Here is a 26,754-nt window from a genome sequence, read left to right as displayed (position 1 = left end):
TGCAATGTAGTCCTATTAGGAAGGAGTAACCAAATTCAGAAAAGGGAGAAAGGGTTATGTTATAGGAACACTGACTCAGGAGATACATTTTACATCCATTACACAGTAAGGTAATACTGTTCCAACAAAAATAAAAAAACATGTATTTTATGCAAGAAAATGACCTCATTAGTTTATGTATGAAACTACTCTGATTTCAGAACCTAGGATTCTCTCAAATACAGTATTTTTTTTTTTAAAGACTAATGAAAATCATCTCATGGGAATGGTTAAAATCATTAAAAAAAGTAAAAGATCCATCAGCGAAGTTGTGAAAAAGCGCTTGAATAGATGCATTCATTATAAGAAAAGTATTTTCCATGTGTATGTACAGATCTGTTTTCCAAACTGCATAATCACTTGGAGAATGTAACTTACTTTGTAAATAAAAAGAAAATTTGAAGAAATTCTTATCCTTTTTTCTTGAAAAAAGAAAAGTGGAATTATTGCTGAAAAAAATATTTTTTCTTCCTTCAGTTGTGCAACTATTAAAGACTTGCTTATTTATATACTTCTTGATATAAAGCAGCATGTTCTTACATGGAGCAGCATTCATTTGCTGTCAAGTCAAACAGCATAAGAACTCACATTTCCTTCCATCATTTGCAAGTATCATCTTAAATGCAATGATTTGCAACCCATCCTGCAGCCTGCTAGATTTGGGTACAGATAAGAAAAGGGAGGTGAGACAGACAGAAATATAATTATATGTGTTGCTTTTCAAGCAGTTCCTCCTTTCGTTTTTGTAGTTACTATCCACAGGCATCTCTGATAATCTCAGGTATGACAGTGAGACAGAGTTTCTTCATTCCTCTATATTTTTTTCTATAGATTTTAAGGCATGTAGAGCTCTACAGGCACTTACTGCAGAAATAGAAACGCAGCTGACTTGCATTACACAGCAATGCCCCTGAACTACAAACAGGAAACCATGTTCTTGATCAGATTCAATACGTTGTAACATACAGCCTAACAATACAGCCACTGCACCAATTTGTGGTTTAGGTGACAATGATGTGGCAGCTGGCTGCAGACTCCTCTGAAGAATACTTACAGTTTCAATAGAAAAGGTTAGTCATTTTTGCTATAGCTTCAGGCTGCTTCTTCCAAACCACCAGACTCATCTGTGTACCACCTTGTTCAAGTCCTCGTTCTCTTGCTGATCCCCCAGTTTCACTTGGGGCAGCTGAAAAATCTCAGTCCAGGCTCCTCGAACAATTCTGTGAATGGATTCTTTCAAGTGTTGAACAAGGCAGAGATTAAGTTTAGCTGGTTATGCTACAGTAGGTCACAGAGGAGTGTCCTTGGAGAGGAAGAGCAATTTCTCAGCACTAGCTTAAGAAAAAAATCTGTTGGCACAAACACAGATACTTAAAAATAAATATATCATCTGTGCAGAAAAGAATGAGGAATCTAGGGAAATAAGCCTTTATCACATCCTTTTTCTGCTGTTTTTATTTTATTATTTTTTTGTGAGAAGCAGACCATAGCATAGACTGATCTGATGGCCCACATTAAGCAATAGTTTCTTGCTGTAGCAGCAGCTCAGATGCTTCCGTAAATGGAGCATATGATCTGCATTCCTTCAAAGGGATACTGACCATACCCAGCAGTGGGTTCAGCAATTGCACAGTTGCCTTCTATAGCAGAAAAAGACTTACACGGAATATACAGTGCTAAACAAAGTGTGATTCTAATGCTTTCAGTAATTTGGAAAACAAAACCTGCTAGAATAAAGAAGAGAACAAAACCAAGTGTTTGAGAGGACAGACTTTCCTGGTGCAGAGAACTTTTTTTTTTAAACCTAAGTAAAAAATTTTAAAACAAAGACCTTTGCAGTAGCAGTGCTCAAATAAGCACCCAAACAGAAACAACGCATTATCCACAACCCAAGCCAGTGATAGCAAAGGAAGCTGCCTTAGTGTTCTGTACAGCCATGCCATAACAAAACACTGTAATCTATTTGCCAAAGCCATCCTACTGTAAGGCAAGTCTTTATTCCAGCATACAAACTCTCCATTTATGAGAAATAATTGTCTTTAAACTATAACACCAACAGGTATTTACACTAGCTATTTGCCACTGACTAAAACAAGCAAAGAACACCTACATCCAAGTAGTGATGCAAATACTGTGCCTTGCAGAATTGTTCTCACCAGCCATTTTCCTCTAAAGTCACAGCATACCTCCTCCGGAGCCTGTCCACAGTCCAACATATGAAGGCAGAGGAAAAAAAAAACAACTTAGTGTCATTGGAATAAAAATGCTCAGGAGAGCTGCCTTTGAGAGCTGCCCACTGCTCCACCGTCCTTCCCAGGACGCTGCAGCAGTAGCTGTCCAAGCGTTTCAGTACGCTTACAGCAGGCAGCGGGCCAAGTGTGTTTCACTCGCTACCACCCTACTTGTACTGGCAAAACCCACCTTTTGATGATGAGCAGAGGAAAATGAGCTCAGTAACCGCTCAGGGAAGGAAGAGATTGTCCATCCCTGTGTAGGTTACGACGGGTGGACATTATTGTCTCAAGAAGAAGAGACCAAAGGATCCTGTGCTCCTGCAGACGAAGCTATGCCTGGGTGCTGTTGCTAGTGGGAGGGCAGAAGGCCGCCCAGATACACGGAAGGTGGTCTCCAAAAGTGGGTTTGGAGGTTGGACAGCTCAGAGCATGTTGCATAGCCAACAGCCCTGTCAGATATGTTGAGGTGACCATCAGAAGAGCATCCAGCAGAAAGGATGACACTGAAGAAGACTCATTAAGGTTCCAGAAAGAAGTGACTCATTCCAACAGGGAAAAAAAGCGTCCCTATGCTAGAGGTGGACATGTGGGAACCTGAATCAGGAACGTGAGCTTAGCATGATTTCTAGGAACAGTGATAGCACCAGAATATGAAGCCAAGGAAACACTAGTGACAGGCATGCAGTAACTCTTTTTTTATAGAGAAAACTGTGGCTTACAATACTACCATAGTCTGTTGTTAATTTTTCTCGATGACAGAAGGAAAGGAGTTAAAGGAAAATGCTGACTTTGAATTTTCAATTAATAGCCATATGCATTCTGGAGATTTTTACACTACAGAAAGAGAAGGACCATTATTACCATGGTCATTGACCTTTTGGACTCAATGGAGCTGAGGAACTGAAGCACAGTAAGGATGGCAGGACTACGAAGTCATAAGAAAGAGACGTCCAGCACCCACCGCATGAAGTAAGAAGCCATTGAGTAAGCCTGGAGTCTGATGCTGAAGACAGCTACTCCCCGGTACAGCTTCGGCCTACCAGTACCACTGTCATCACCTACTCTGTACTACACTCGTATCATTTTTTTCATATTCTGGATCATATCATGTGGTTAGAAGAGATATGTAAGACCTATAATATATTTCTACTCTACCACTTTCCCCAGTCAATTGTTCAAATATTTAATTATTCCTAACACTCAAACAATAGAAATTAATGGCATAAGATCCAACTGGATCTTCATGCCTCCCTGTGTGATTAAAAGCCCCCCATGATCAGTTTGCTTTGCCATATTTAAGTGCTGTGCTACCTTCCATCCTTTCCATTGATCTGCTGCAATTGTGTATGGTTTGCGTCTTGAGACATTCCCCCCCTCCCCGAACACTTCATTCTTTGAATTCTCTCCAATAGTTCCATTTCCTTTCTGAATTAAGATCAGTCCATCAATATGCAATAATCAAATACTATACGATGGGAAGATTGGTTTTGTTCAGCACAACAATCATTTTTCTGTGTACTGAAGCACAGTAGCAAAAGTCCACAGCGAGCAGACTACAATGACGCCAGATCGTTGGTTTGTTTGTTTATTTTTGTTTGCTTTGTTCATTATTTTTTTAAGTCTTTGCTTTATGATACATAGCCCCTGTGTTGACTATCTTGGTCCAAGCATCCTGCCAAAATCAGTACAAAGCAGTTAACATGATACCATCTTGAACAGTATTAAATGTCAGTGTTATGAGACCAACAGTCTCACACTCTCATACTTTATCACAATCAACCATACTAGAAAAGTAGGAGCCCTTTATGAAGACTGTGGAGGAGGCAGTAACAAATCCTACCCAGTTAAATCATTTGAAGGATAACCTAAAGCTTCATTTGTTTCCCTTTCCTGTTACTTTAGGTATACAAAATGCTGAACGGAAAAAACACTTCTGTTTTGACAGTCCTGACAAACCAAGACATCGTTGACAGTGTCTCTAGAGATAGGAAAACAAATTGAAATAGCCTAGAGATATGTGCCATGAAGCTGAAAGGGAGGCACAAACATAACATGAGAGAAAGGGAGAAAAAAAATATCTAAGCATTAAACAAATAAGATAATGCCATTTGGTGTTGCAAATTCTTCCAAACCAGCCACTACAGCCAAGTGTCATCTTTCTGTGATGTCAAGCTCTGGCCAAACTAGTATCACATCAAAGACGTTATTTTCTACCTGGCCTCAAGGTTGTAGAAGACAAGCTTTTGACTAATTTAACAGGACTTCATTAACATGAAAGCAAAAATCAGGACTAGAAAAGAAAGATGAAGGCACAAAGGGGCAAAGCAAAGTAGCCAAGTACACGTATTTCAGGTCATGGTTGGGACTACAGCAAATTGAGTAAAGGTGTAAGATACCTCAGTCCTTGCTGCCTTCACTTAATCTGAAGGCTTTGTGATTCCAGTGCATCATGATTGAAGTCTGGTGACCACCTTGCTGCTGACTTGCAGGTAAAGCCGCATGTCATTTTACTCAATGAATTCTGAAGGAGGTAAGAGGGGGAAGCCCCCCTGTTCTACCATTTAGGCTTACCTTTCCAAAGAGCAGGTCCACTTCACTGTTCTGCTGTCACACACTCCTATTATCCATCAGATATAATCTCAGTATGTTCTTTAAACCAGTAGGAATTTTTGACTGAATTAAATCTATTTTTATTTTTTTTTCCTGACGTTTACAAATAATTTTATATAACAGAGTTGCCATCTGTTACCTCAAACTACTTTTAGGTCTTTACACAACACATCCTGTGGATGTAGCCTACTTTTTTTGCTAGTAGATATAGTACTTCACAATTGACAACATTGAATACGTTGGACTGTGACTAATAAAACATTTTGGATGGCTTTGTAACAGTAAATGCTCCCCGTGTACTGTCCTATCAGTCACTGTGTCATCTGCAGCTATCACCACAGGCTGCATTTTGCCTTGTAGACCATTGGTAACTGGGTTGAACAATACTGGCATCCATACACAGAACTGCAAGGTTGGGCCTCGGGATGCAACTGCCAGAGTACAGAGGTGTTGGGAAGCAGACCTGTACGCTGCTCGGTTGCGATGGTCACTCTCTGCCCCTCTTCATCCTCTTGTAGAGCAGGAGTGCTTCCTGCTCCACAGCTGCCTGCAACCCCTCCTTCCGCACAGTGTGCTGCGGAGGATACCACAAAGATCTCAAAATTACCGTAAAGGATTTTATGTGCAAATGCCAAGCCCAGCCTTCACATGAGCTGACCGAAGCCATCTGGCCAGGCTTACTGTGATCACTGTGACCAGGTAAGCCACCTGCACTGGGTCTTTTCTGAAGCAGATCCTAATGGCACCTGAACTGTTTGAGTGCTGCCTCCAAATTCAACTTTAGCTAGTTGCAGCTCACGTGGTGGGTGCTGGGGGTTATCAGGAGACGTGACATCCTAAACACCACCAGGCTGTTACAGCAGCAGAGCTGCTGGAAGTACAAGCCTAGGGAAGGGAGGGGAGAACATACTGCAGAAATATTTAAGGGCCTTTGTTCCTTCTAGACCTTGCACTGATCATTTTGTTTGGGATTTGATTGTTAACACTATTTATCTACTTTAACCTTTGCACCTTGCTTCCTTACTAAACTATTTTTACTTTTCAACTGTTAAAAAAAATGGTACAACTTAAGTACTTGCTTCCTCTGGCATCCTTCCCCATTTTCTATTCTACTCCAGCCTATAATCATGTACTAAAGTAGCAAAGATAGCAGCTGGGTACAGGATGCACAACAGACCACACACAACATCAAGGACCATCATGACTACGCAGCAATCTTTCAGGTGGTAGAAAGGAGAAAGATGTTCAGGAGGCTGGGGAGCAGTGGGAAAGCTAATGGGAACAAATGGGAACAAATTTAAGGGACCTGGGAAATGAAAGCATTGTAGTTGGCAGGCTGATAAACTTAAAACATTTAACACAGTGCAGCAGTGCTAGCTCTCATACCGTGCAAGCATACAGAATCATAAAATCTTTTAGGTAGGAAAAAACCTCCAGGATCATCAAGTCCAACCGTACCATACGTACCTTGTCAGCCTTAGTTCTAGGCCTTCTAACCAAACCTGTGTGAGGTTACACCAAGGTAACCTACTGCATCCATTTCTGACAGCAGCATTTCTTGGCTCCGTATTCAAGTTTTGCTGTATGAAAGGCCACACTGATACTGATGGCACCAACAATGAGCCCAGCTCAAAAGATCACTGCTTCACTGCCACAGTAGATCACTAGGCTGCAGAACCTCAGCATCTGAGAAAGCACTGCATAAATCAGACATTGTTACATGACACGGAGCAGCGCAGGATAGATATGGACAGTGGCAATGCATGTGTACAACCTGATAACACTTGTGATTACCACCTGGGGAAGAAGACCTCAGGAAGCACAGATGTCACATACTCAGTACAGCCCATTGTATATGTCAGAAGCGGTCCCTAACGAGGTAATGCAGGTGGGTAAGAACATTTAAGGAAGTGATTTATTTTCTGCCTAGCCTGAGGCCTTTAGAGAAGACAACATAGAGAAAAATAGATCCAGTTCGTAGTTCCCTACAGCTGGTAAGTTTCTGCATCACCATGCTACAAGCCACCCAGCGATGCAGATTCAGATTTATGTATTCTGAAGTAGCTGTCCACGTGGTCAGGACTAGAGGAAGCAAGGCTCTCTCCTCTTGATAAAGAACAAGTTGTAGCACGGCATAGACCTGTAAGGAGGTGCAAGCAGCTTTGCAGACATTAGTGTTTGAAAGCTAAGATGACAGAACACCTATGATCCAAACTCCAACTACATCATTTTAGATGACCTTGTGCCATCCCACATGATGCAGACGGCCTTGAAGCTGTCATTGCTAGACACAAGCAGCAAAAACTAATGCCATACAGCTGCGAATCAACTCTGCAAGACTTGCTGAAGGGCTGTGGTTTATATACCCTTACATAAATTGTGCATGCTGGTGTAGTCCGTAGGCATGCAACAGCGACTCCCCTCACGGTAACAGCCTGCATTAGCAAGAACTTTGGGATCAGCTTTCCCCCTGTAAAGAACAGCTGCTGGCTTGCAGTACAGAGGTGACCTGTTAATCTGGAAGAAGCCCAGGGCTTCGGCTCCACGAAGAGTCAGATCACTTCGCCCATGCATCTACCGTGCAGGTGCAGCATTTCAGAGAGGGCTGTACTTTGGCCCCACATCCCCCTTCCTTCTAAAATGTGTGTTCGATTTAGGAAGAGAGAGAACAAGAAGAGAGCACATTGTTAAATGCCTACCTCCTTGGCCTCATCTTTCTTCAGGCATACCTCTCAGTTCAGCTACAACGTATCTAAATATCACTCAAAGAAACATGTAACAACACGATTTATATAACAATGAGATTTATCCAGTCAACATGGGGAATAGAAAAAATGGAGCCAGATGGTGGCTTTTTTTACATGGATTAGTACCTATAATGACCCATAGGTCATTAACTTAGCAATAAAGTTTTCAGGTGGTTCTGGAAGCCCCCCACATCCATACCAGCTGAGGGAACAACACAGAGGCTCTCAAAAAGATGCATCAGTTTTTCAGTTCATGTTTGGCCCCTTGGTGTTCCTTGTTAGGCATACAGCCGCACTTCACCACTGCATGAGAGACAAATGTGTTCGCCTGACTGTGCGAGCTGCATGCACCAGTGACTGGTGAATCCCATCATCCTCTACAGAAACACAATTCACCTAAAATATCATTTTATTGGACAAAAGCAATACAGCTTTCACTTAAACCTACCTATGGTCACTACTTCTTACTTCAAATAATGAAATGCATTTAGCGATTGTAATCAAAGCTTTTTACAACTAAAATGTACTATTAACAGAAGATTTATTTTAATTTTCAAGAAGATTCCTTCAACTGCACACTTACACACATTGCAATACACAGAAGCACAGACAAAAGATGAACAAACAAAATATATTTTATATCAAGTCACGATCTCAGTGCTCAAAGTTGCCAACTCCAGTTTTTGGACAAGCTTCCCCTTTTAGAGCGCAGTCTAGAAACTTTGGGAATGAACAAAATCTCTTTTAGACTGCAAACTAAGCTTCAGACTTAAACACAAGGCATCAGCGGCTGCTTTAAACAAAACAAAATCTAAACAAAAACCCCACGGCACACTGATTTTTACCAGATAAACCAGAAACTAGATTAAGAAGCTGATTTCAAAACAGCTGGAAGTCTGCTCCCATACTTTTTTTGCTTCCACAATTAACTGTTTCCTCTTTGCAGGTGGCATACCAGGATTTCACTTGCCTGTCAGGTCGGAAGTCTTAGCGTCAAGTATCCTTCCAGGGACACGTGCCGCAGGTAACGCTAGGTCACTTAACAGTTCCTCCTGTGGTATTTCAAAAGGGAACCAAAAGCAAAACCAGCCCCTCTCCCTGCGACACACACAAACCCTCACACAGGAGGCAGAGCAAGCGTTACCTCAGCTCGTTCAATGCTGGCATTTTCATACTAATTCCTTCATGGGACAAGGCTTAAGACGTGTTAAGGCAAAATCCCCACTCCTTGCAAAGGATGAAGCGAAGCACAGGGAAAGCAACCCTCTGAACGGGATGAGGCACACTGAGTTGTCTTCAGGTGAAAGGGGAAACACCACACCGCTTTAGTGCTGAGATGCTTAAAAGTTTTCATGCAAGTGAAAAGAATATGATCATTTAAAAAATAAAATAAAATCAACCTTCTTTCAAGCGAAAGAAGACAGTTCTTGGCCACAAAAGTTACTGTGGAGATGGTGGAAAGACAGAATAAGGTGATGAGGGACCAGGAAGGGATCCGATAACCAGTCATTATATACAGTATTTCCAATGTAAATGAAAGTAGATTGCATTCTTTGTATTTATAGTCACTAGTGCCAGCATTTCCTTATGCTAATTTGGTACTCATTCTGACAGAGAACTGAAAGCATCCAGGGACAAATTGGACCTGTAACTTACACTTTAAGTGCTCATGTGCTAATAGATGCAACTCTCCTGAAACTTGCATTTCCTCTTGCTGTCTTAAGCGGCTCCCCAGGCGAGCGGGAGGTCTCGCCCATTGTGCCCAGGGTCTGTTAAAGCAGAAGGACCGCAGCAGCCCCCGCTGAAGGCAAGTTCTCAAATCCCAGTTTTGCTAGCATGGGAACACAGCACTCTCCTTGGTGAGAGAGAGGGCAACCGCACCCTGCAGGGAAGCGACTATTTGGAATCTAAGATTTTAGGTTGATGTGTGCCAGTATCTTTAGAAGCAGCATTGACAGACAGTAGCTGGAGGGGTGAGCAGCTGGTGACTGTTCTTCACAAAATAGGTAAGACAATAGCGCAAAAAGACATCAAACCAGGGAATAAGAGCATCTAAAGCTTAATCGACTATGCTGTGAATCTCAATGCATTTTTATTATTCCATGAGTCAAAAGAAGTGCTCAGAAAAGCTACAGAGGAACATTTCTTGCAGTACTTTCTCATCCAGCACAGCAAACAATACACAATAGGGATACTATAAACTAAATAACTTTGCACAGAAATTCCATCAACTCAGCCATGTGCCTATTTTAATGTTTCTATAACAAATTCACACAAGAAGTTTGACTGAGTGAAACCTCTGAAGAATAAAAGGGGGAGAAAAAAAATCAGCAAGAGACAATGCCATAGACAATAATGTGCCAGCAGTACAGCTTTTTAATTGGCATGATGCAATGTTTCTTTCCAAACTAATTCATCAAATCACAATAAAGGATCACTGAATTTGCAAGACATGAACTACTCTTTCCATTTTAGGTTTTTCCACAGCATTTTCAGAAAGAACAGCTTCAATTTTGCAACATCACTGAGATGAGGCTGTTCCACTGAAGAATTAATCGTTTTTGCCTTGAAGCATGATGTCGCAGCATTATTCATATAAATAAGCTGTGTAAGTTGGACAGTTAAGCAATAAATACTGAGACTGTGACAAAGCTAAGAATGAACTTGCCTGGACTCTCATTTCTGTACTTTGAATGCAAGACTGAGAAGTCTTCTGAATTAAGAAATGTAAGGATATCCCTAAAGCAAAGCTAAACCTCTTGAATGCAACTCCCTGAGGAAGCTGATGTATGTTGCTAAAGCCCACCAAGCCATATGTAACCAAGACCTACATGGCCATAAGGACAAACCACCGCACGCATTACACAACACCTCAGCAGTAGTTCCTCTGACCTGCGTTATTTTAGTAGTTCTATCTTATTTTAGTATAGGCTCTTGACATTCTCCTGAACTTTCAAGTCACCATCCAGAGCATGAAGAATTGATTGCTCAGGCAGCAAACAAAGTTTAAGGGAAATATTCTACACAGGAGGTGAACAAGTCTTCAATGGTAGTATATGGAACATCTCCCATTGATTCTATCCACCCCAGAAAAAAAAAAAAAACAGTGACAAAGGAAGCCAAGTCCTAGTTTTACCCAAGTTCCCTGAGCATAGGAAGGGAAGGCAAGATAGAGGACAATTTCACACCACCCACCTACAGGCACTTCGCTTAGCTGAAAAGCTCCTTCACCTCCCTTGCAATCAACCTTCAGAGACAAGCTCCTTTGAAAGGACAATTCAGATAAAATTATGTTAGGGCACTTGAAAGCATCATTTGCATCAAGGATCTAGCTCTGCCTCCTCCGCTGAGGAGAGAGGGACTGGTGGATTAGCCAGTTAAAATAGATGCCTAAAGGTAGATGGTGAAAACACCACCGTAACTTCCATAGCAAACCTCAAGGGGCTCTGTTTGGGAAATGTTTCTTTGGGTATGAACAGCAGGCACCTATTGTATCCTAATGCCCTTTTCAGTCACAGTTGGAAAAAAAGCCAGGGTATGTTTAAGTTTGTGGATGGTCAGCAAACAATCATGATAGCTTTTTCCCTCCCCCCCCCCCCCCCCCCCCCCCCCAAGAGAATCTACATGCAAGAATGCTCAGCATGTTATTAATGAGCATGAGGACATGCAGCTTTTAAAAAGTTTAAGTTATAGCAGAGCTTGAATTACCAGATAACATATTGCACAGCATACAAAAAAAGTATTATCAAATAAAATTTGTCAGCAAAAACAACATTCCCTACATTCTGCAGGGCACTTCACATTCAGCAGAGGTGGAAGAGCAACCTTTGTATATGGTCTAAACCCATAAAGAGTTCTAAAACTTCAAAAATGAGGCAAAGAAACTGAAATATCTGTAAGTTTACCTAACTCTTCCCAACATTATAAATACATTAGATCTGTGAATTAGAAGCAGTACTAAGGCACCAACTTATCTTAAAGTGTTTAGCTATAAACTTTCACTATGCACTCAAAGGATTAACCATCACCTAATTGCACTCAGATCTTTTAATTACTGAAACGTTAACTCATTTTTAAAAACATAAGAGACAGTTATGCACATTTATTGTAAATGTTTTAATGCATTTCAAGTTTAAGCCATTGTAATAAGTGGTCAACACACTAAGGTTCAATCAAAACGATACCCTTAGCCATCACTATAAACATACCAGCAATTTTAATTAATTCACAGTAGCAGGTTCATGGGCTTGCTTTTCACAATAAGTAAATCACAATACAGAAAAGAAAAGCATCTCAGAAGTTCACCTGTAAAAATTGTTAGCTCCAAGCTGTACAATTAGTCAACACTAACAACTGTAGAACTATCTTTTCAATGTAAAGTGCTAATTTACATATTTTCACCTTTGCTAGACACTCAGAATTTTTACTGTTCAAATAAGAGCATTTAAGATCACACATACAAGTTTTGCACAATCAGAACACAGAAAATACAAGTTAGTCATTGATCTCTTGTCTTCACGAAATAGAAAATCCACCTTTCAGTGGTGCCATGTGAATAATAAGCATTAGAAAAAAAAACGCAGACACCCGCTCTTCAGCCCAAATTCAAGCCCCCTCCGAACAGTGTGAAACTAATGGTTTTTCATCCAGCCTGCGAAAGAAACAATATCCTACTGACAGGGTCGAACCCCACGCGTCTCATGGCCAAGGCTAGGCTCCTGCAGGAGTAGGAGGAGAAGGAATTGTTGCCACCTCAGCAGCATGCAATCCTGGGAAAACAAAGGGGATTCCCATTGCCATTGTCTTCATCTGCAGCTGATCATCACCAGCACTAGCAAGGCAGTAGCTTGCGCAGTTATCTCCACAGCGGGCAATGTCACAACCCGACCAACAGCACAAACTACTACCTCAGCCAGGGCCCTGGTGCGCCCGGCCCCTCCTGAAAGGGGGAAAAGGAGCAGACAGACAACGCGTCTACGGCAAATGGAATTAGAGGGAAGAAACAGCAGAGAGATAAAAGGGCTCTGGGGTCTTTTGATGATCCTCTTGTCTCCTTTATCTGCTGCAGACATCAACCAGACTCCTCTCGCCTGACTGTGGAAAGCAAAGGGAAACCCCGCCCAGCTCCCTCCCCAGCTTTGCCCTTTTCCTTGCATGACCTGCAGCCGAGGCGGCGAGCGCTCCGTTTATCAGATACATTACAGACCCCAGCTGGTACAGTAAAGATCGCGTTTAGTTTCAAACAGCCACGGCTCCGCCAGCCTATAACAGATGGGGAAGGGAGGGGAGGGGAAGGGAAGGGAAAGGAAGGAGGGAGGAAAGGGGAGAGAGAAACGGGGGAAGGGGGTGAAGAGAGACACACGCCAGGCAGGCAGGCAGGCAGGCAGCCACCACCCCGAGCCCCCGCAGCCCCCCGCAGCCCTCCTCGTCCGCCTCGCCCGGGACCGGGGCAGCCCCGGCAGCCCCCCCTGCCCTGCCCGCTGCCCTCACCGCCGCCCCGAGCCCCCCGTCCCCTCCCCGGGGCTCCCCCCCTCGATGGGGAGGAGGGCGCCGAGCCGCCGTGGCGCAGCCCGGGCAGGGGGGAGCCGCTCGCCTTGCCGAGGCCGCAGACGAAGCGGGGGGGCCCCGCTCCCGCCGCGGTCCGTCCCCGTCCCCCGCCGCCGCCGCCTGTGTCCGGCCGAGCCATGGAGATGGCTCGGGGCGGGGGGAGAGAGGGGCTCATCCGCCGCCCACGTGACTGGACGTGTCACTCACCCGGCCGGCGCCATCTTGAAGAGGGAGGGGGGGACGCGCTGCCCCCGGCGGGTAGTCAAGATGGCGCGGGCCGGCGAAAGGGGAGGGGGGGGGCGCTATTCACAGAAGGGCGCTGCGCCGCGCCGCCGCAGCTCTGCCCCTCGCTTCCCGCCGGGCTGCGCAGGAGGGCGTTACGCTGGCGTGCGGGGGGTGGCGGGAGGGAGAGGCTCCCGCTCTCGATCCGGGGCTCCCCGCGAGAGGCGGGAAAAGCCGCGGGCGGGGCGGGAGGCGGCACCCGGCACCCCGCACCCCCACCCGGGGCGGCCTCCCGGGGACGTCTGCGAGGAGAAGCAGCGAGCCCCCGGGCGGCACCTCGGCCCGTGCCGGTCCCCAGGCTGCCAGCCTTCAGGGTGGCGGGGGCAGCAGAAGAATAAGTACCGATACACGAGAGGAAGGAGGCTGCCAGAGTCAAACCCACAGACGCAGTTCGGTTTGGGAAGATGGTGCTAGCATCAGCGATGCAGAATGTGGAAATATAACCCAGCCTCCAGCCACCACCAAACGAAACACAATAGCCTCCGAGTTTCCAGCGCAAAACGACCTACAAATGGGTCCGAGAATAAAATCCATGCCTTCGCTGACAACTCGCAGCAAATTTGTAGTTGAGAAAGTCACACCAGAAAGCAGTCAAAACACTGCCCCCTTAAAGAAAGTAGAGAGCCAAAGATTAAAATACTTCATTATGATCCCGTAGTTGGCTGTTTTAAAGTTGCTACCTATATTAGGCAACAGGGTTTGTTACATCGATTGCTTGTTTAAACGTCATTTAAACCAGTGACATCTTGGAGAAAATGGACCAGGAGTTTCTGGTATGTTTATAAAGTATGTAGGTTTCTGATACTGCAAAGTTGAAGAACACTACAGCTCCTGGTGCCTCCAGCCCCCTTTCTCCCGACTCCTCTGTAAAGCCATGTGATGGTATTTCTCACGGGGACAGCAAGACTCAGTGATTCTGCTCTTTGGGGTCAGCTCAGAAGCAGCAAAGTATCACAAAGAAATGGCTGCACCAAGTAAATGTAGGCTCTGGTCCTACTCGGTTAAGTTTGCGTACAGATGAATAAACAATTCTGAAAAAGAAACGATCTAAAATTGAGAAAATATGTTTATTTTAAAAAAAATGAGAAAAGCAAAAGTTTGCTAGTTCCATGGCTTTTTTTCCCCCATCCAAAAATTCAGATAGATTTGTTTATACCAAGATTATATTTCAAAAGCTATTACTAGTGGGAAAAAATCCTATATACATAGTAAGAATATTTAGTTTTTAGTTAAGACCAGATTATTTTTTGGCTTTAAAACAAACAAACAAACAAACAAACAATTTTCCTCTCCTTCCTGTTCTACGGATATTTCAACTATATAATGTTAAGCGACTTTTCTAAAAGTCATGTCTTGGTGACTCCTTCTCCTGAACTAAGGTACCTTTTACATTCATTAATTAAACGAACTGAAATGAATTAAAATGAAACTAAAAGCTAATGGCAGATACTCAGCATAATTCACAAATTTAGAATACGTCAAACCAGAACAACTACACTGATATTTTCTTTTGGGATTTACATTTATCTGAAATCTAGAAGTTATTAAAGTAGATGCTGGAAAATAATGGGAAAGCAACTAAAAGGCTGGAACACATGCAAAGCTGCAGATGGATGCGGGCACCAAGCAGCAAGCTGCCAGTCCACGGCATTTGTGGGAGCCACGCGCCTCTGTGATACCCTCACACTGTCCCACACCCTGTAATGCAAAGCTCTGAGAGATTTTGAGGGTTGATGCCCTCAGTTACTTTTAGTAAGTCAAGTCTTCTTTACTGAGAATGTGAATGTGTAAAGACTTTCAAAGAAGTCATGCTTAGTAGCAAATACTTTCTCATCTCCCTTAGAGGTGAGAAATTCAGATGCCAAAAATAAGCATTCAGGCACCAAGTTATATGTATCAGAAGTAACTGTAACCTTGTTGACCTGAAACTCGGTTGAAAGCAGCAGTTAAATGTATTAAAAGAAATAAAATCTCTGGTAAGGAGTGTGCAAAAATGTAGCAGGACTTGAAATGTTCAGTTCAGTTTACTGAGCTCGTGACAACAACTTAATACTGTCATTTACTCATCCAAATTGTGGAACTTACGGAAAACCACAGCAGATCAGTAGCAAGGAGAGTTTAAGGTTGAGAAAGGGCCACATTTTCTACACTAATAGTAACTATAGAGCTTGTAATTCCTATCTGAGTATTTAGACTAATGCCATGACTACAGAGAATCCTACCCTGGCACACAGAGAGGTTACAAGAAATATGGGGGGGGGGGAAGAGCCAAACCTCGGAATAGGCCCTTGCAAAGGATGTGTTAAAACAAACAAACAAAGTGCTCTTAGGGTAGATCAAAAAAAACTATAGCACCATCGACATGTTGCAGTAGGGAGGTCAGCTGCATTTACTTTGGCTACTATTTTTTGGTGAGATTCATCTTCCCTCTTTTGAGCTGCCTAAAGTAAACTGAAAAAAATAAACTAAAATAAAAACTAACAAACCAACAAACAACCATAAAACAGCAGATGTCTAACCCTAAAGTAGTTGTCCTATATTCCCATAGCATGTACTGGGACTTCTACATGATAACTTCTCTGGCCTCTTTTAGGATGGAATGGATGTCCTGATAGGACTAGCTATTCGTCTTCCCTAGTTGTAAATGAAAGCCAGGCTACTTAATTTTGGGGTGGAACTCAAACTTTTAGAAGATTAATCCAACTTGTATTTCTTAAAGCAAATACTCTAGATTACCTCTCTGGTAAGAGTGTCTCCTGAGTTTGAATCTTTTCCACAAATAGTGAATGACCTGTTTTTAATAATGACAAATAAGCAGGGAACTATGTTTTTTACCTTATTTTGCATCTGTATTTGTCTTTCCTAAAAGTTTACTACTTCATTAGCAATTATTTAGATGTTGTTTTGCAATTAAATGTAGTATTTGCACTGAGATTGCCAATCTTTGTCTAATTAGGAAATGCATTTACACATTTAACAACTGAATAGCTTATTTAGTAGATTCTAAATGGTTACAATTTATTTTATCAGAAAATGGTTCTGAATACATCTTTCCTGATTATTTAACATTTTATTAGTTTGCATTGAGCTCTATCTGGATGCAAAGTAGAATTATAGGGAGAATAGCATTCAAAATAATTATTTCTTAGACTGGTCTATTTTGAATGTTTTGGATACATTCAGGAAACACACATTGTTACAAAGAAGACAGAACTAATTGTTTCTAGCTAGCACTGCATTCAGCTTTTAGACACAGTACATTTTCCCCTCACAAATCTATCCTATGCATGGAAGAGGAAAAAGCAAGCTTTCCACTTTTTTAACTCCTAATCTTTCTCCAAACTGGTTGTTTGAATTGAGCTGGATAAAGTGAAATTGAACTGAAAGAAGCAGCTACTGCAAACATACCATGGTTTAGCTCTAAAAACTTGCTTCTTACTCTCTAAAGAGGCAGGGCTGCATACTAGATTCATCAATTCACTGCGTTCTCTTTAAGGCTTTGGCAACATGTAACTGCTTAAAATTTTAAGAGATTATAGTGCACACAGCTTTAACAGGGGATGTCATATATTAAGGGAAAATATTTAATTTAAATCAGTCTTTTCTAAAATAAACATTTATCTTTCCTCATTTGTTCTAGGAAGTACTGTCTGCAGACTCTAGGGCTCATTTTAGTGGTAAGGCAGTGCCATATTATGCTACAAGGCCAAGCCCAGAGGCATGAACAGATATTCAGTAAGTATAACTCTAAGTAATAGTTCTGATGTACTCCAGAAACCAGTTCTTTGTACATGCGCATGTGAGTAGTACTACGTACATAATACTCCTAGTCCCCTTCCATGCTTCCTCATGAAAGACATTGATCAAAACCAGACTTCTCTCTGTGCTTTTTAAAGGCCTTTTGTTGGTAGCAATCCAGTTTTGGCTGCCATTTTTTGTGGGGCCTCTGAGTCCCTTCCCTGATATGACCAGGCATCAGTCTGTGATGTGATGGGGGAAAGAAGTGGGAGTCCTCTGGCAAGAAAGCCAGAAAAATAAGCAATTTTCTGACAACTTTAATAGTTCCAAGTAAGAAATAGTTAACATTAAGAACAGCAGACAAGGCAATGTCAAGTTTCAACTTCCCAACAGTCTGTCATCCTCACCAGCCTCTGCAGTCTTGAAGCTGTAAACTTTGGAAATATTACTGGTCATGGCCAAGTCGCTTGGCTCATGGCAAGTCTAAAGCAGACATTCTGTACACAGAGAGCAGTAGTTACCATTCCATCTTGAATACCAGGGTGTACGAAAGCAAAACAGGCATCTGACTTGCAAGTGATTTCCTTTCTTACTTACCTATGGGCAATCCCTCCTGAAAAACTAAGGGGGAAAAACGAACAAACAATAAACCCAACAACGACCCTCCTCAACAATCTTAAACTTCCAGGCACAGGCTGAGGCCTTTGAGTATGTTTCAACTATGGAGTATTTTTCACCAAAGAATAAGATGGTAGTCATCCTTTCTGTTGGGAACATGCTTCAGGTGAAAAGAGGATTACAGTGTTGACAAATGAGATTCCTTAAGAAGTTCATAAGGTGGGCAGCTGGACCACTGGTGGGAATAAACGTGTTGACATGAAAAGCCTATGATACTGAGTTTAAAAATGAGTTTATCTGAGAATTTCCCTAAATGTAGATGATAAAGGAAATTTGAGCAATGATCACTCATTTCTTGGCTGCAGACAGCATAGCAAATACACTCGGATAAGGCCAAAACATGCAGGTATTGTACCTTTTTTTTTTTCTTTAATCAAATCTGTTTCATAATGAAGACATAAATGCTTAAATAAGAAACTCAGAAATAGAAGGATCAGTTCTTAGCATGTTACTGTCGAACTGATAGGACACAACTACTACATCCTGAATCAGAACACACAAAAAAATGAATGTGAATGGTAACTAATGCCTTGTAGTTCTTCTATATGATGAACTCTACAATGCAACAAAGTAAAACCCTATTGGTAGTAGCACTCATTACTATTTTATTTCAAGGATTCTTTCCTGTCTTTGATACATCTTAATTCTTTGAGACTTAACATACACCATTAAGTTGAAATAGTCTAAAACAGAGTGAGTAGGAGGTGAGTAGTATTTATTTGACAGAAAATAGAAAACTGCACATTTTTCTAAATGAAGTTTTGACTAGATAGTTTAAATACAATTACACCATAATTGTATAGATTAAAAATTATAATATTAAATTATGGATTATGTACAGAAATTTATCAGCTGAGAAAGCTTATATAAAATGTTAACTTTTAATTGTTTAAAAAGATGTTTAGACTTGACTTATACTTCTATTAACAGACATTGCTGCAAAACATGTTTTCAGAGCTAGTTTTGATAGTGTTAATGACAGCTGTATGCACAGATAAGCATTTTTATACTAGAGCAATTTCCTAAGGAAAACCATCAAAACTATTTTGAAATTCAGCCTCCTATTCAATAAAGATGGCAAAATTAAATGGAAAGAACTCTCTGCTACTTGAGTGCAGCATCTTACAGTCATCTGGATGAACTACATCCTGTTGTTTGGGTGACAATTTTCCCAGTTGAGAAGTTGAGTTATAATCCTGTTTTCTAGCCTACTTATAATACTAATTTTCATGCAATTTCACCTTTTTTTGGTGAAAGACTTCTGTGTAATTCAAAATCTAAAGAGAATTTTTTGGACATCCTGCCTATATCATTATCTCTGTATTTTCCATTGAATAAAACCTAAAGGCTGTAAGAAGCAAAGAAATGCTGAGTTCTAATGTATTTCATCACAAGAAACGAGTAGCCTTGTCTGATACATATTCCAGCATTCAAGAAGGAAACACCACAACTCTAATATGCTTGTATTAATATGGCAAAACACAGATTTATAACAAACATACTTGTGAAACCTAAAGAGTATTTACTCCCCAAATGAAACCTATGTTTTACATGAACTATTAGAGTCATTTTTATTGCACTTGCCCTGATATGAAAAATACTGTGTAGACAAATAGGTGTCCCGGCTTCCACAACTTACAACTGAAGGAAAGTGCACACCAGAAAAGTATTGTCAGAAAAATAAGGGCAGAAAACACAGGGGTAAGGAAAGAATACTGGTATACCTGATCGTTCTTCAATACATGGTGTCTTAAAGTAACCGATCAGATGGCAAAATAGTAAGTGATAATGCAGTAAAAGTTATCAACTTACTGTTAAGTCATTTAAAGAGATCAAACAAATGTCCATGAACAGATCCCATTCTTAAGCCAGTTGGTAACTAGTTTGGGAAGACAGGAAATAAAATGCTTCTTAGTGGTAAAAGCTTGCAATAGCTTGCATTTGTGATACAGCAGGAATTGGATACTTTTTCTCTAAACAAACAAACAAAAAAATAATGCAACATGGAATTCTAGCTTTAAAAAACTTAAGGAGAAAAGAGCAACTATTTGGCTGGAATGAATTCCTGCTTATATGCACAGCTCATGCAGTCCTTCTGATCTGAATAGGTAAAATGAACAAAAGTGAAAGAAACAAGCTTTTATACTGCCAGATTTGGAACAATTGAAAGTAGTCTCAAAATCCAGTGGAATAATACATATCCTTTTCAACACATACAAACAGGTGAAATTCATACTTCAGTGTGTTTTTTTTAATTATTATTTTTTTTTCTGCATTGCTGACATAGGTGTCAAGCAATGGAAAGTAACAAATCACTCTGCTTCCCCAATACATATTTTGTCTCCCACTAGCTATCCAGTCGCACAGGCTAAATAACTGCTACAAGAGCCTTAGCTGCTTATGTGAACCTCATCACTTGTGTGACCCAAATTCTAAATGAAATAGGAATTACAAAGAATTTACTTGTTATTCCACATGACTGTAAAGATTACTTCAAAATGTTAGACATTAACATATTTACTTCATTTACTCCTATATACTGCAATAATCACATACAGTACAATTCCAGAGTACTATTTGCAAGAAAAAAAAATTAGAATTAGAATTTCTGTAATCTTCCCTTATAGCTGTCTTTAGACAGACAATGTTAAAAATAAGGCTAAACACTACTCTACAGTGCCTGTTACAACTGCTTTAGGCTGAAGAAGAGAACAAAAAGATGAACCCTGAGGAGAGTTGCTAGTTCACACTTTGTTACACTAAGCAAGGTCTCAATTCGATTTATCTGAATACCAGGGCACATATAGCAAACTATAAATATAAATCTACTCCCCTTTGTCAGAGCAAGTGGAGAAAACGTCAAAAACACAGAGAGAAAAAAATTATGAGTAGAGTTACATGCAAAGGTACAACAGAAGGATGCTTTTATCTCAACTCCAATTTTAAATGATTCCAATTTTTTTCTCACATTACTGTGAAGTAAAAAAACAAAACCACATCCAAACAGGAAAATAAAAGAGCATGGCAGCAGAACTCACTGCTATATGTAATGACACAGCTGCAGTGTCCTAGTGTTGTCATCACGTAATCTGAAATTAATTTCCAAGAATTATGGATATACTCCAAGTTACTGGAGTCTGAGGCTACACAATTGAGGAAATTCCAAAGAACTAGATGTGGCAGACTATGATCTTTTGACACAGTCAGTGTTGATCATCTTTTTTCCCCTTGTGAAGTCACACAGTAGAATCTCCACTGAATACAATGAAACATGAATTAAACCAACTTACTGCTTCTGAAGACACCGTAAAATGCATTAATTTATCACATTTTTAAAGCACAAAATATTACTGGAAGTTATCACCAACCTATGTTTTAAGAGGCAAATTTTTTAACCAGTGCAGAAATTCAACTAATTACTTTCTATAATTTTGCTTTTCTCAGAGAATACAAATATTCTGTCAATTAGTATTTTGTTGATGGAACTGTATTTGTACGGATGTAGCCTACATCTGCCATTAGTTTGCATCCCAATTCAGATCCACAAAACCTGTACCATAGCTGCCTCATTTATACCTTTCTGACACTTCGGAAACTGAAATACTCCAATCTAAACATCCTTATAGGCACCATAGCAGTATCTACAGTCAAAATGTGCACCGCTCACAGTGTAACTGTGTGCAGCACTTCCTTCTTTCACTTGGAGAGCCTCATCTTATGAGGATTCAAACTGAAGGTTGCAGAAGATGACTGCCCACAACAGGAAATAAATAGCAAGCTGCAAATTCAATGTGAACAAACAGTAAAAGACACAGAAATGAGCTGTACAGGAACAGATAAGGAGAAAACATGTTTTTTTTGTTGTTTTGCTTTGTTTTTTCCTTTCCAACAACAGCAGTATCCTGAACATCTAAACAATTTTCTGTAAACTACATTGCTGACTAGGACTTGTGTTTGCCATGGGCAGAGATATAATGAGGGAAAAAAAAGTTATCGATCTCACTAAAAGTGTCTTGCCTGAAAAGTTCAAGGCCAGCTACATGAAGGTTTGCCATTTGGCAAGAAGGAACAACCTAGGTGTTGGTGGGAAAAGAAAAAAAAGAATATAATGATAAACTGTTGAAGTATCTCAGACGCTCCGACTTGCATGTGTAATTAATAGTGACCATGTATTTCACGTGGCTTAATGTCTTGTAACGTACCGGGAACAGTGGCAGATACACCAGAGGGCTGTGCTGCCATCCAGAGGCACCTGGACAGGCTGGAGAAATAGGCTGATAGGAACCTCGAAGTTCAGCAAGGAGAAGTGCCGAGTCCTGCACCTGGGGAAGAACAACCTCAGGCACCAGTACACGCTGGGGGCCACTTGGCTGGAAAGCAGCTCTGTAGAAAAGGACCTTGGAGTCCTGCTGGACACCAAGTTGAACATGAGCCAGCTGTGTGTCCTTGCCACTAAGGAGGCTAATGGTGTCCTGGGCTGCATCAGGCATTGCATTGCCAGCAGGTTGAGAGAGGTGATCCTTCTCCTATATTCATCACTAGTGAGGCCACACCTGGAGTTAGGCGTCCAGTTCTAGGCTCCCCAGAATGAGACCAACAAAGGGCCACCAAGATGATCAAAGGCCTGGAGCACCTCTCCTATGAGGAAGGGCTGAGAGAGCTGGGACTGTTCAGCCTGGAGAAGAGAAAGCTCAGGGGAATCTTATTAATGTACAATAATACCTGAAGGGAGGGTGCAAAGACAGAAGTAGGCTCTTTTCAGTGGTGCCCAGTGCTAGGACAAGAGGTAGTGGGCACAAACTGGAACAGAGGAGGTTCCATCTAAACATCAGGAAGCACTTATTTACTGGGCAAGTAACTGAGCACTGGCACAGGCTGTCCAGATAGGTTGTGGAATCTTCCTTCTTGGAGCTGTCTGGATGTGGTCCTGGGCAACCTGCTCGAGGTGTCCCTGCTTAAGCAGGTGGGTTGGACCAGATGGCCTCCAGAGGTCCCTTCCCACCTCATCCATTCTGTGATGTTGTGAACAAGACATTGATAAGAGCCAGTAGGGAAGCAAGCAAATGTACAAGGGAACAAAACGGATGCCCTGGTAGATAAGCATGTCTGATAATAAGCAAATTAACTACTATATGTTACTTCTAAGAATATTTTTTCCATTAAAAATTCCCAGTTTGAGCCATCTATTCCTTTTTCTTAGAGCTACTTACGTCATCTTAAATCCCTGCGTACACCGAGGCATACCCTCAAATCCCTTGGCACCGAGACATACAAGTTTTCCCAAATAATCCAAAATTTTGATATGGACCCTTGTAATAATGTAGAAGACCCTCACATTTTTTCTTTTGATTTGCAATATGAATCTTTGTTAAGGTTGGGGAGAGGAAGAAGAAAGCTGAAGAATGTCATTACATTCAGCAATTAACGTTTATCCCCTAGTTTCCAGCTGACATACTTCTGTACAATCAGCTGAGCCCCCTTTCTAGATGATTTCAGCAACACAATGCAGACCCCAATCATGAAAATGCCTGTTTGCTTTATTTCACATGCCTAGGCAAACCTACAGAATTGAGCACATGGGTTTACTTGATGGGCAGCATTAATTAAATTAATTAACAAGATTTGTCTTGCTAGGAATGGATATAAAACTATGCAATTTAAATATTCAAAAAATGCTGTTTGCATCAAAGAGGCCCTAAGAATATTTAGCCAAAAGTACAAATGGAAACAAGAATCTGATACTTCAAAGTTGGAGGAAATATTTTAGTGCTGGATAAGAAGGCAAAGCAACTAGAATAACTCTTATTCACAAACAAAATTAGTCAATTAAAAACGTATTTTCTAAACCATGTATCTTTGCTTTCAGTCCTCAAACTACTTATACAAAATACAAGAAAGCAGTTCGAGTATGGTCAGCCTCAACTTGTATGTCCAAAACATGCCCCAAATAGAATAAATATTTTTCATGTGGTAATTAAGAGGAAAGGAAGGAAGTTTAACTGATTGGTAGTTTATTTCAGTCTTTAGAAGATTAATATCCATGGCTGGTAAAGTACTCTACGCTTTAGAGCTGAGTAGGACTTACACACCCACGTACCCTCTTTTTAAAATATAGATAAAGGTGAAGACATGCTTCATTTAAGACAGAATGTATCTGTTATCACTGAAAAAAAACAATTAGAAATTAATTGGAAACAAACTCATCCACAGTTTGGTCTGCATGCCTTTTGCCAGAATTTCTAGCAGATAGATAGATTTTAAACCAAATTAATACCCTTCCTCTGCCTGACCCCTTGCTTATTTTCTTTAAGGACCCAATAGGCCTTGTCTTATCTTTCACTAAGTAGTAGAGCAGTTGCAAGGTTTTCAGTTTCAGAGCATGACAACGTTATTATTTGTACCTGGGACCCAGGTCTGCAGTATACTGGAACTGCTTCTCCAAATAGGCTATTTTGATTTAAATTCTATTACTGGAAAGTGCTTGTTTCTTTAATGTAAAATGTGTGTTCTTTTAAAAACTATCCACACTCGAAGATTAAGTTCCATGCAATGTTGTCAAAGACATATGTGCAAGCTCTTGAAGCCTCTTTAATATCCTTTTTAAAAGGATCGTAAACTGGAGTCTTAGGGGAGCAAGCTCTTCAAAGCTGTGCTTGCGTAACAGCATTTCACATGGGGTACTTCTAACCCTGACCAGTTCCTCACACCCTCACTTGAAGCTCCTACAAATTCTCCATCTATTCACATGTACCAATTAATATCTCTTTAGTCAGCAAACAGTAAAGCAAACATATAATACCACTTCTTATGCATGATAATCACTTTTAATATCTACAAAAAACTTCAAGGAACAAAAACCTAAAGGTAAGCTCTGAAACCAATAGAAAGGCACCCGTCTTTTCTTTTTTTCTCTCAAAACATTTGGCATTTGTGCTTTCACATCACAGCTTAAAAATATGTGAATACAGGTGAAACATTATTGAGATAATTCATTAAATAAAAATTTAAATGCTATGTTACAAACTTTAAAAACAATACTATTAAAAGTGTTTTGTTTTAATTGTGTATTATGTGAAAGTAAAAGAAAATTCACATTTATTTAATGACAAATTTTACTGCACTTCTAAATGAGTAACTAACTTCAAAAATACACTTCTCATGGTTTTATATCAGACAGTATATAATTAAAAGGTTAGAACAATTTGGGTTTAAAAGACATTACAAAACAAAGCACTTAAAATTATTGAACAAAATATTACAGCCAAGTACTTCAGATATTTGAAATCACCTTTCTTGGGTCATGATTCAAAGACTATGATATCTGCAAGTAAGGTCAAAAAAGGCTAATGACCCCCGAGTATTATTTTTTTTTTTTTTAAAGCAAGGCTGCAACTACAAAAATGGATAGATTTGAGTATAACAAACATCTTAAATATTTTATGAAGTGAGGTATGGTAGTGTTGAAGTGCTACAGTGGATTTCTGCATATTCAAACTTATTTCAGGTCAACTACTTTGAAGTTTGAGATCAGCAGGCTACTGACTGCTTGCTGCAATCTTTTGTCGTATGACCTCTTCATTTAGATGTTCAATGGCCACAGAGAAGATACATTCAATTAAGCAAAAACTAAGAACATGATCAGATATGAATGATCATATCTGGCAATTTAGAAGGCAAACTGTAAGTAAAAATGCAAGCATACAACTTATAATAAATACATTTTCAAGCATTTAACATTATCAATATTTTAAAAAGAATTTAAATAATAAATGCAACTATTTTATACAGAACTGTACCATTTATTATACACACAAGTATATCAGTTCCCTTTGTTTACAAAGGCTGGTTACAGATATATGGAATGTTACAGTACCATCTTGCATAAAATTTTAGTACAATTCGTACTTCAAAAAAGGGTGCAAAACACCAGCCTAATAAATCTGACTGAATTGAAATATTTTTAATTACATCATTAACACATACACAACAAGCTGTACATAAGCCCACTTTTCAATCACCACTTCAAGATACTGTAGCAAGTACATTAGATTATAAATGATTCCAACTACTCAGTTAAATTTATTAAAGGTTTGCACTGCTACTCACTCTGGAACCTTTGAGATATAGGCTGTACTCATGAATTACTGAGCTCTTGTTAGTACAGTTAAAAGGCAGTCAACATTAGTTGCCAAGTACTAGCCACAAGAGATTTCCTCAGAGAAACTTCACCTGGGAACAAACATTTTTGGATACTTTTTTTCCTTCAAAAATTAAAAAAAAAAAAAAAAAGTTTTATGGGGTCAAGACTCTCCGTTCTGTACCTTGGATGCTGGTGGATGCATGAAGTCCTTAAAGGGAACAAGTGCCTCTTTCAGAGCAGAGCACACTTCCGAGGAGGAGCAGGTGATACATTCTACTAAAGTCGGGTACAAGGCAATAACTTGCGCCCATGTGTTAGCATCAACTGCAATGAAGAAAAGAACAGATTAGATCACTTCGTACCATCCAAGTTCTTGCAATGCATTTGTAGATACACAAGTAAGTTAAGAACACGCTCAGATGCCTAAACACAGGTACCTAGTGCTATACAGACACTAAGACATCTTTACATGGTCCTCAGCCATGATGCAGGATTTGCAGGAGAGCCATACCCTTCTGCAGCAGCAGCTGCAAGCCAGATGGGATATCCATAAAACGGCACCACACACTTGTGTTTCTACACAATTCATTAACTATGTTTTCTGGATGAAGAATAACTGACAAATTGAAGATACTACTTTTGTTAAGTCCATAACGCACATACATTTTCTGCCTGCTTTTCTCAGTTGTTGGTAGAAAGCTGAATTGAACACACTTCACTTTTGGAAATGTCATCAATG

General features: G+C 40.5%; 1 protein-coding gene and 3 long non-coding RNA genes across 6 annotated transcripts in view; 1 reads left to right on the top strand and 3 right to left on the bottom strand.

Moving 5' to 3' along the window:
* LOC310888119 overlaps positions 1–11,225 on the bottom strand; it is a 28,148-nt gene extending 16,923 nt beyond the window's left edge. Inside the window, exon 1 of the long non-coding RNA XR_014575827.1 lies at positions 1,094–11,225. This is a non-coding gene — a long non-coding RNA (uncharacterized lncRNA). The remainder of the gene's footprint in view (positions 1–1,093) is intronic.
* A 503-nt stretch (positions 11,226–11,728) lies between these two features.
* On the bottom strand, positions 11,729–13,378 carry LOC310888112. Its single transcript, XR_014575822.1, has 2 exons — positions 13,224–13,378; positions 11,729–12,399 (listed from the first exon to the last, which is right to left on the bottom strand). It is a non-coding gene; the product is annotated as an uncharacterized lncRNA (long non-coding RNA).
* LOC310888105 lies at positions 12,398–26,190 on the top strand. Its single transcript, XR_014575821.1, has 2 exons — positions 12,398–12,844; positions 17,100–26,190. It is a non-coding gene; the product is annotated as an uncharacterized lncRNA (long non-coding RNA).
* MON2 (MON2 homolog, regulator of endosome-to-Golgi trafficking) overlaps positions 24,678–26,754 on the bottom strand; it is a 73,080-nt gene continuing 71,003 nt past the window's right edge. For all 3 annotated transcript variants that reach the window (XM_083814434.1, XM_083814435.1, XM_083814436.1), the window contains one exon: positions 24,678–26,339. In XM_083814434.1, coding sequence (XP_083670560.1) covers positions 26,176–26,339 — 164 coding nt within the window. In that variant the 3' untranslated portion in view covers positions 24,678–26,175. The remainder of the gene's footprint in view (positions 26,340–26,754) is intronic.

The sequence above is a fragment of the Anser anser genome (assembly GCF_964211835.1).
Source record: "Anser anser genome assembly, chromosome: 1".
Classification (NCBI taxonomy): domain Eukaryota; kingdom Metazoa; phylum Chordata; class Aves; order Anseriformes; family Anatidae; genus Anser; species Anser anser.
The sequence above is the reverse complement of the archived record's forward strand: the minus strand, read 5'-3'. Positions and strand labels throughout refer to the sequence as shown.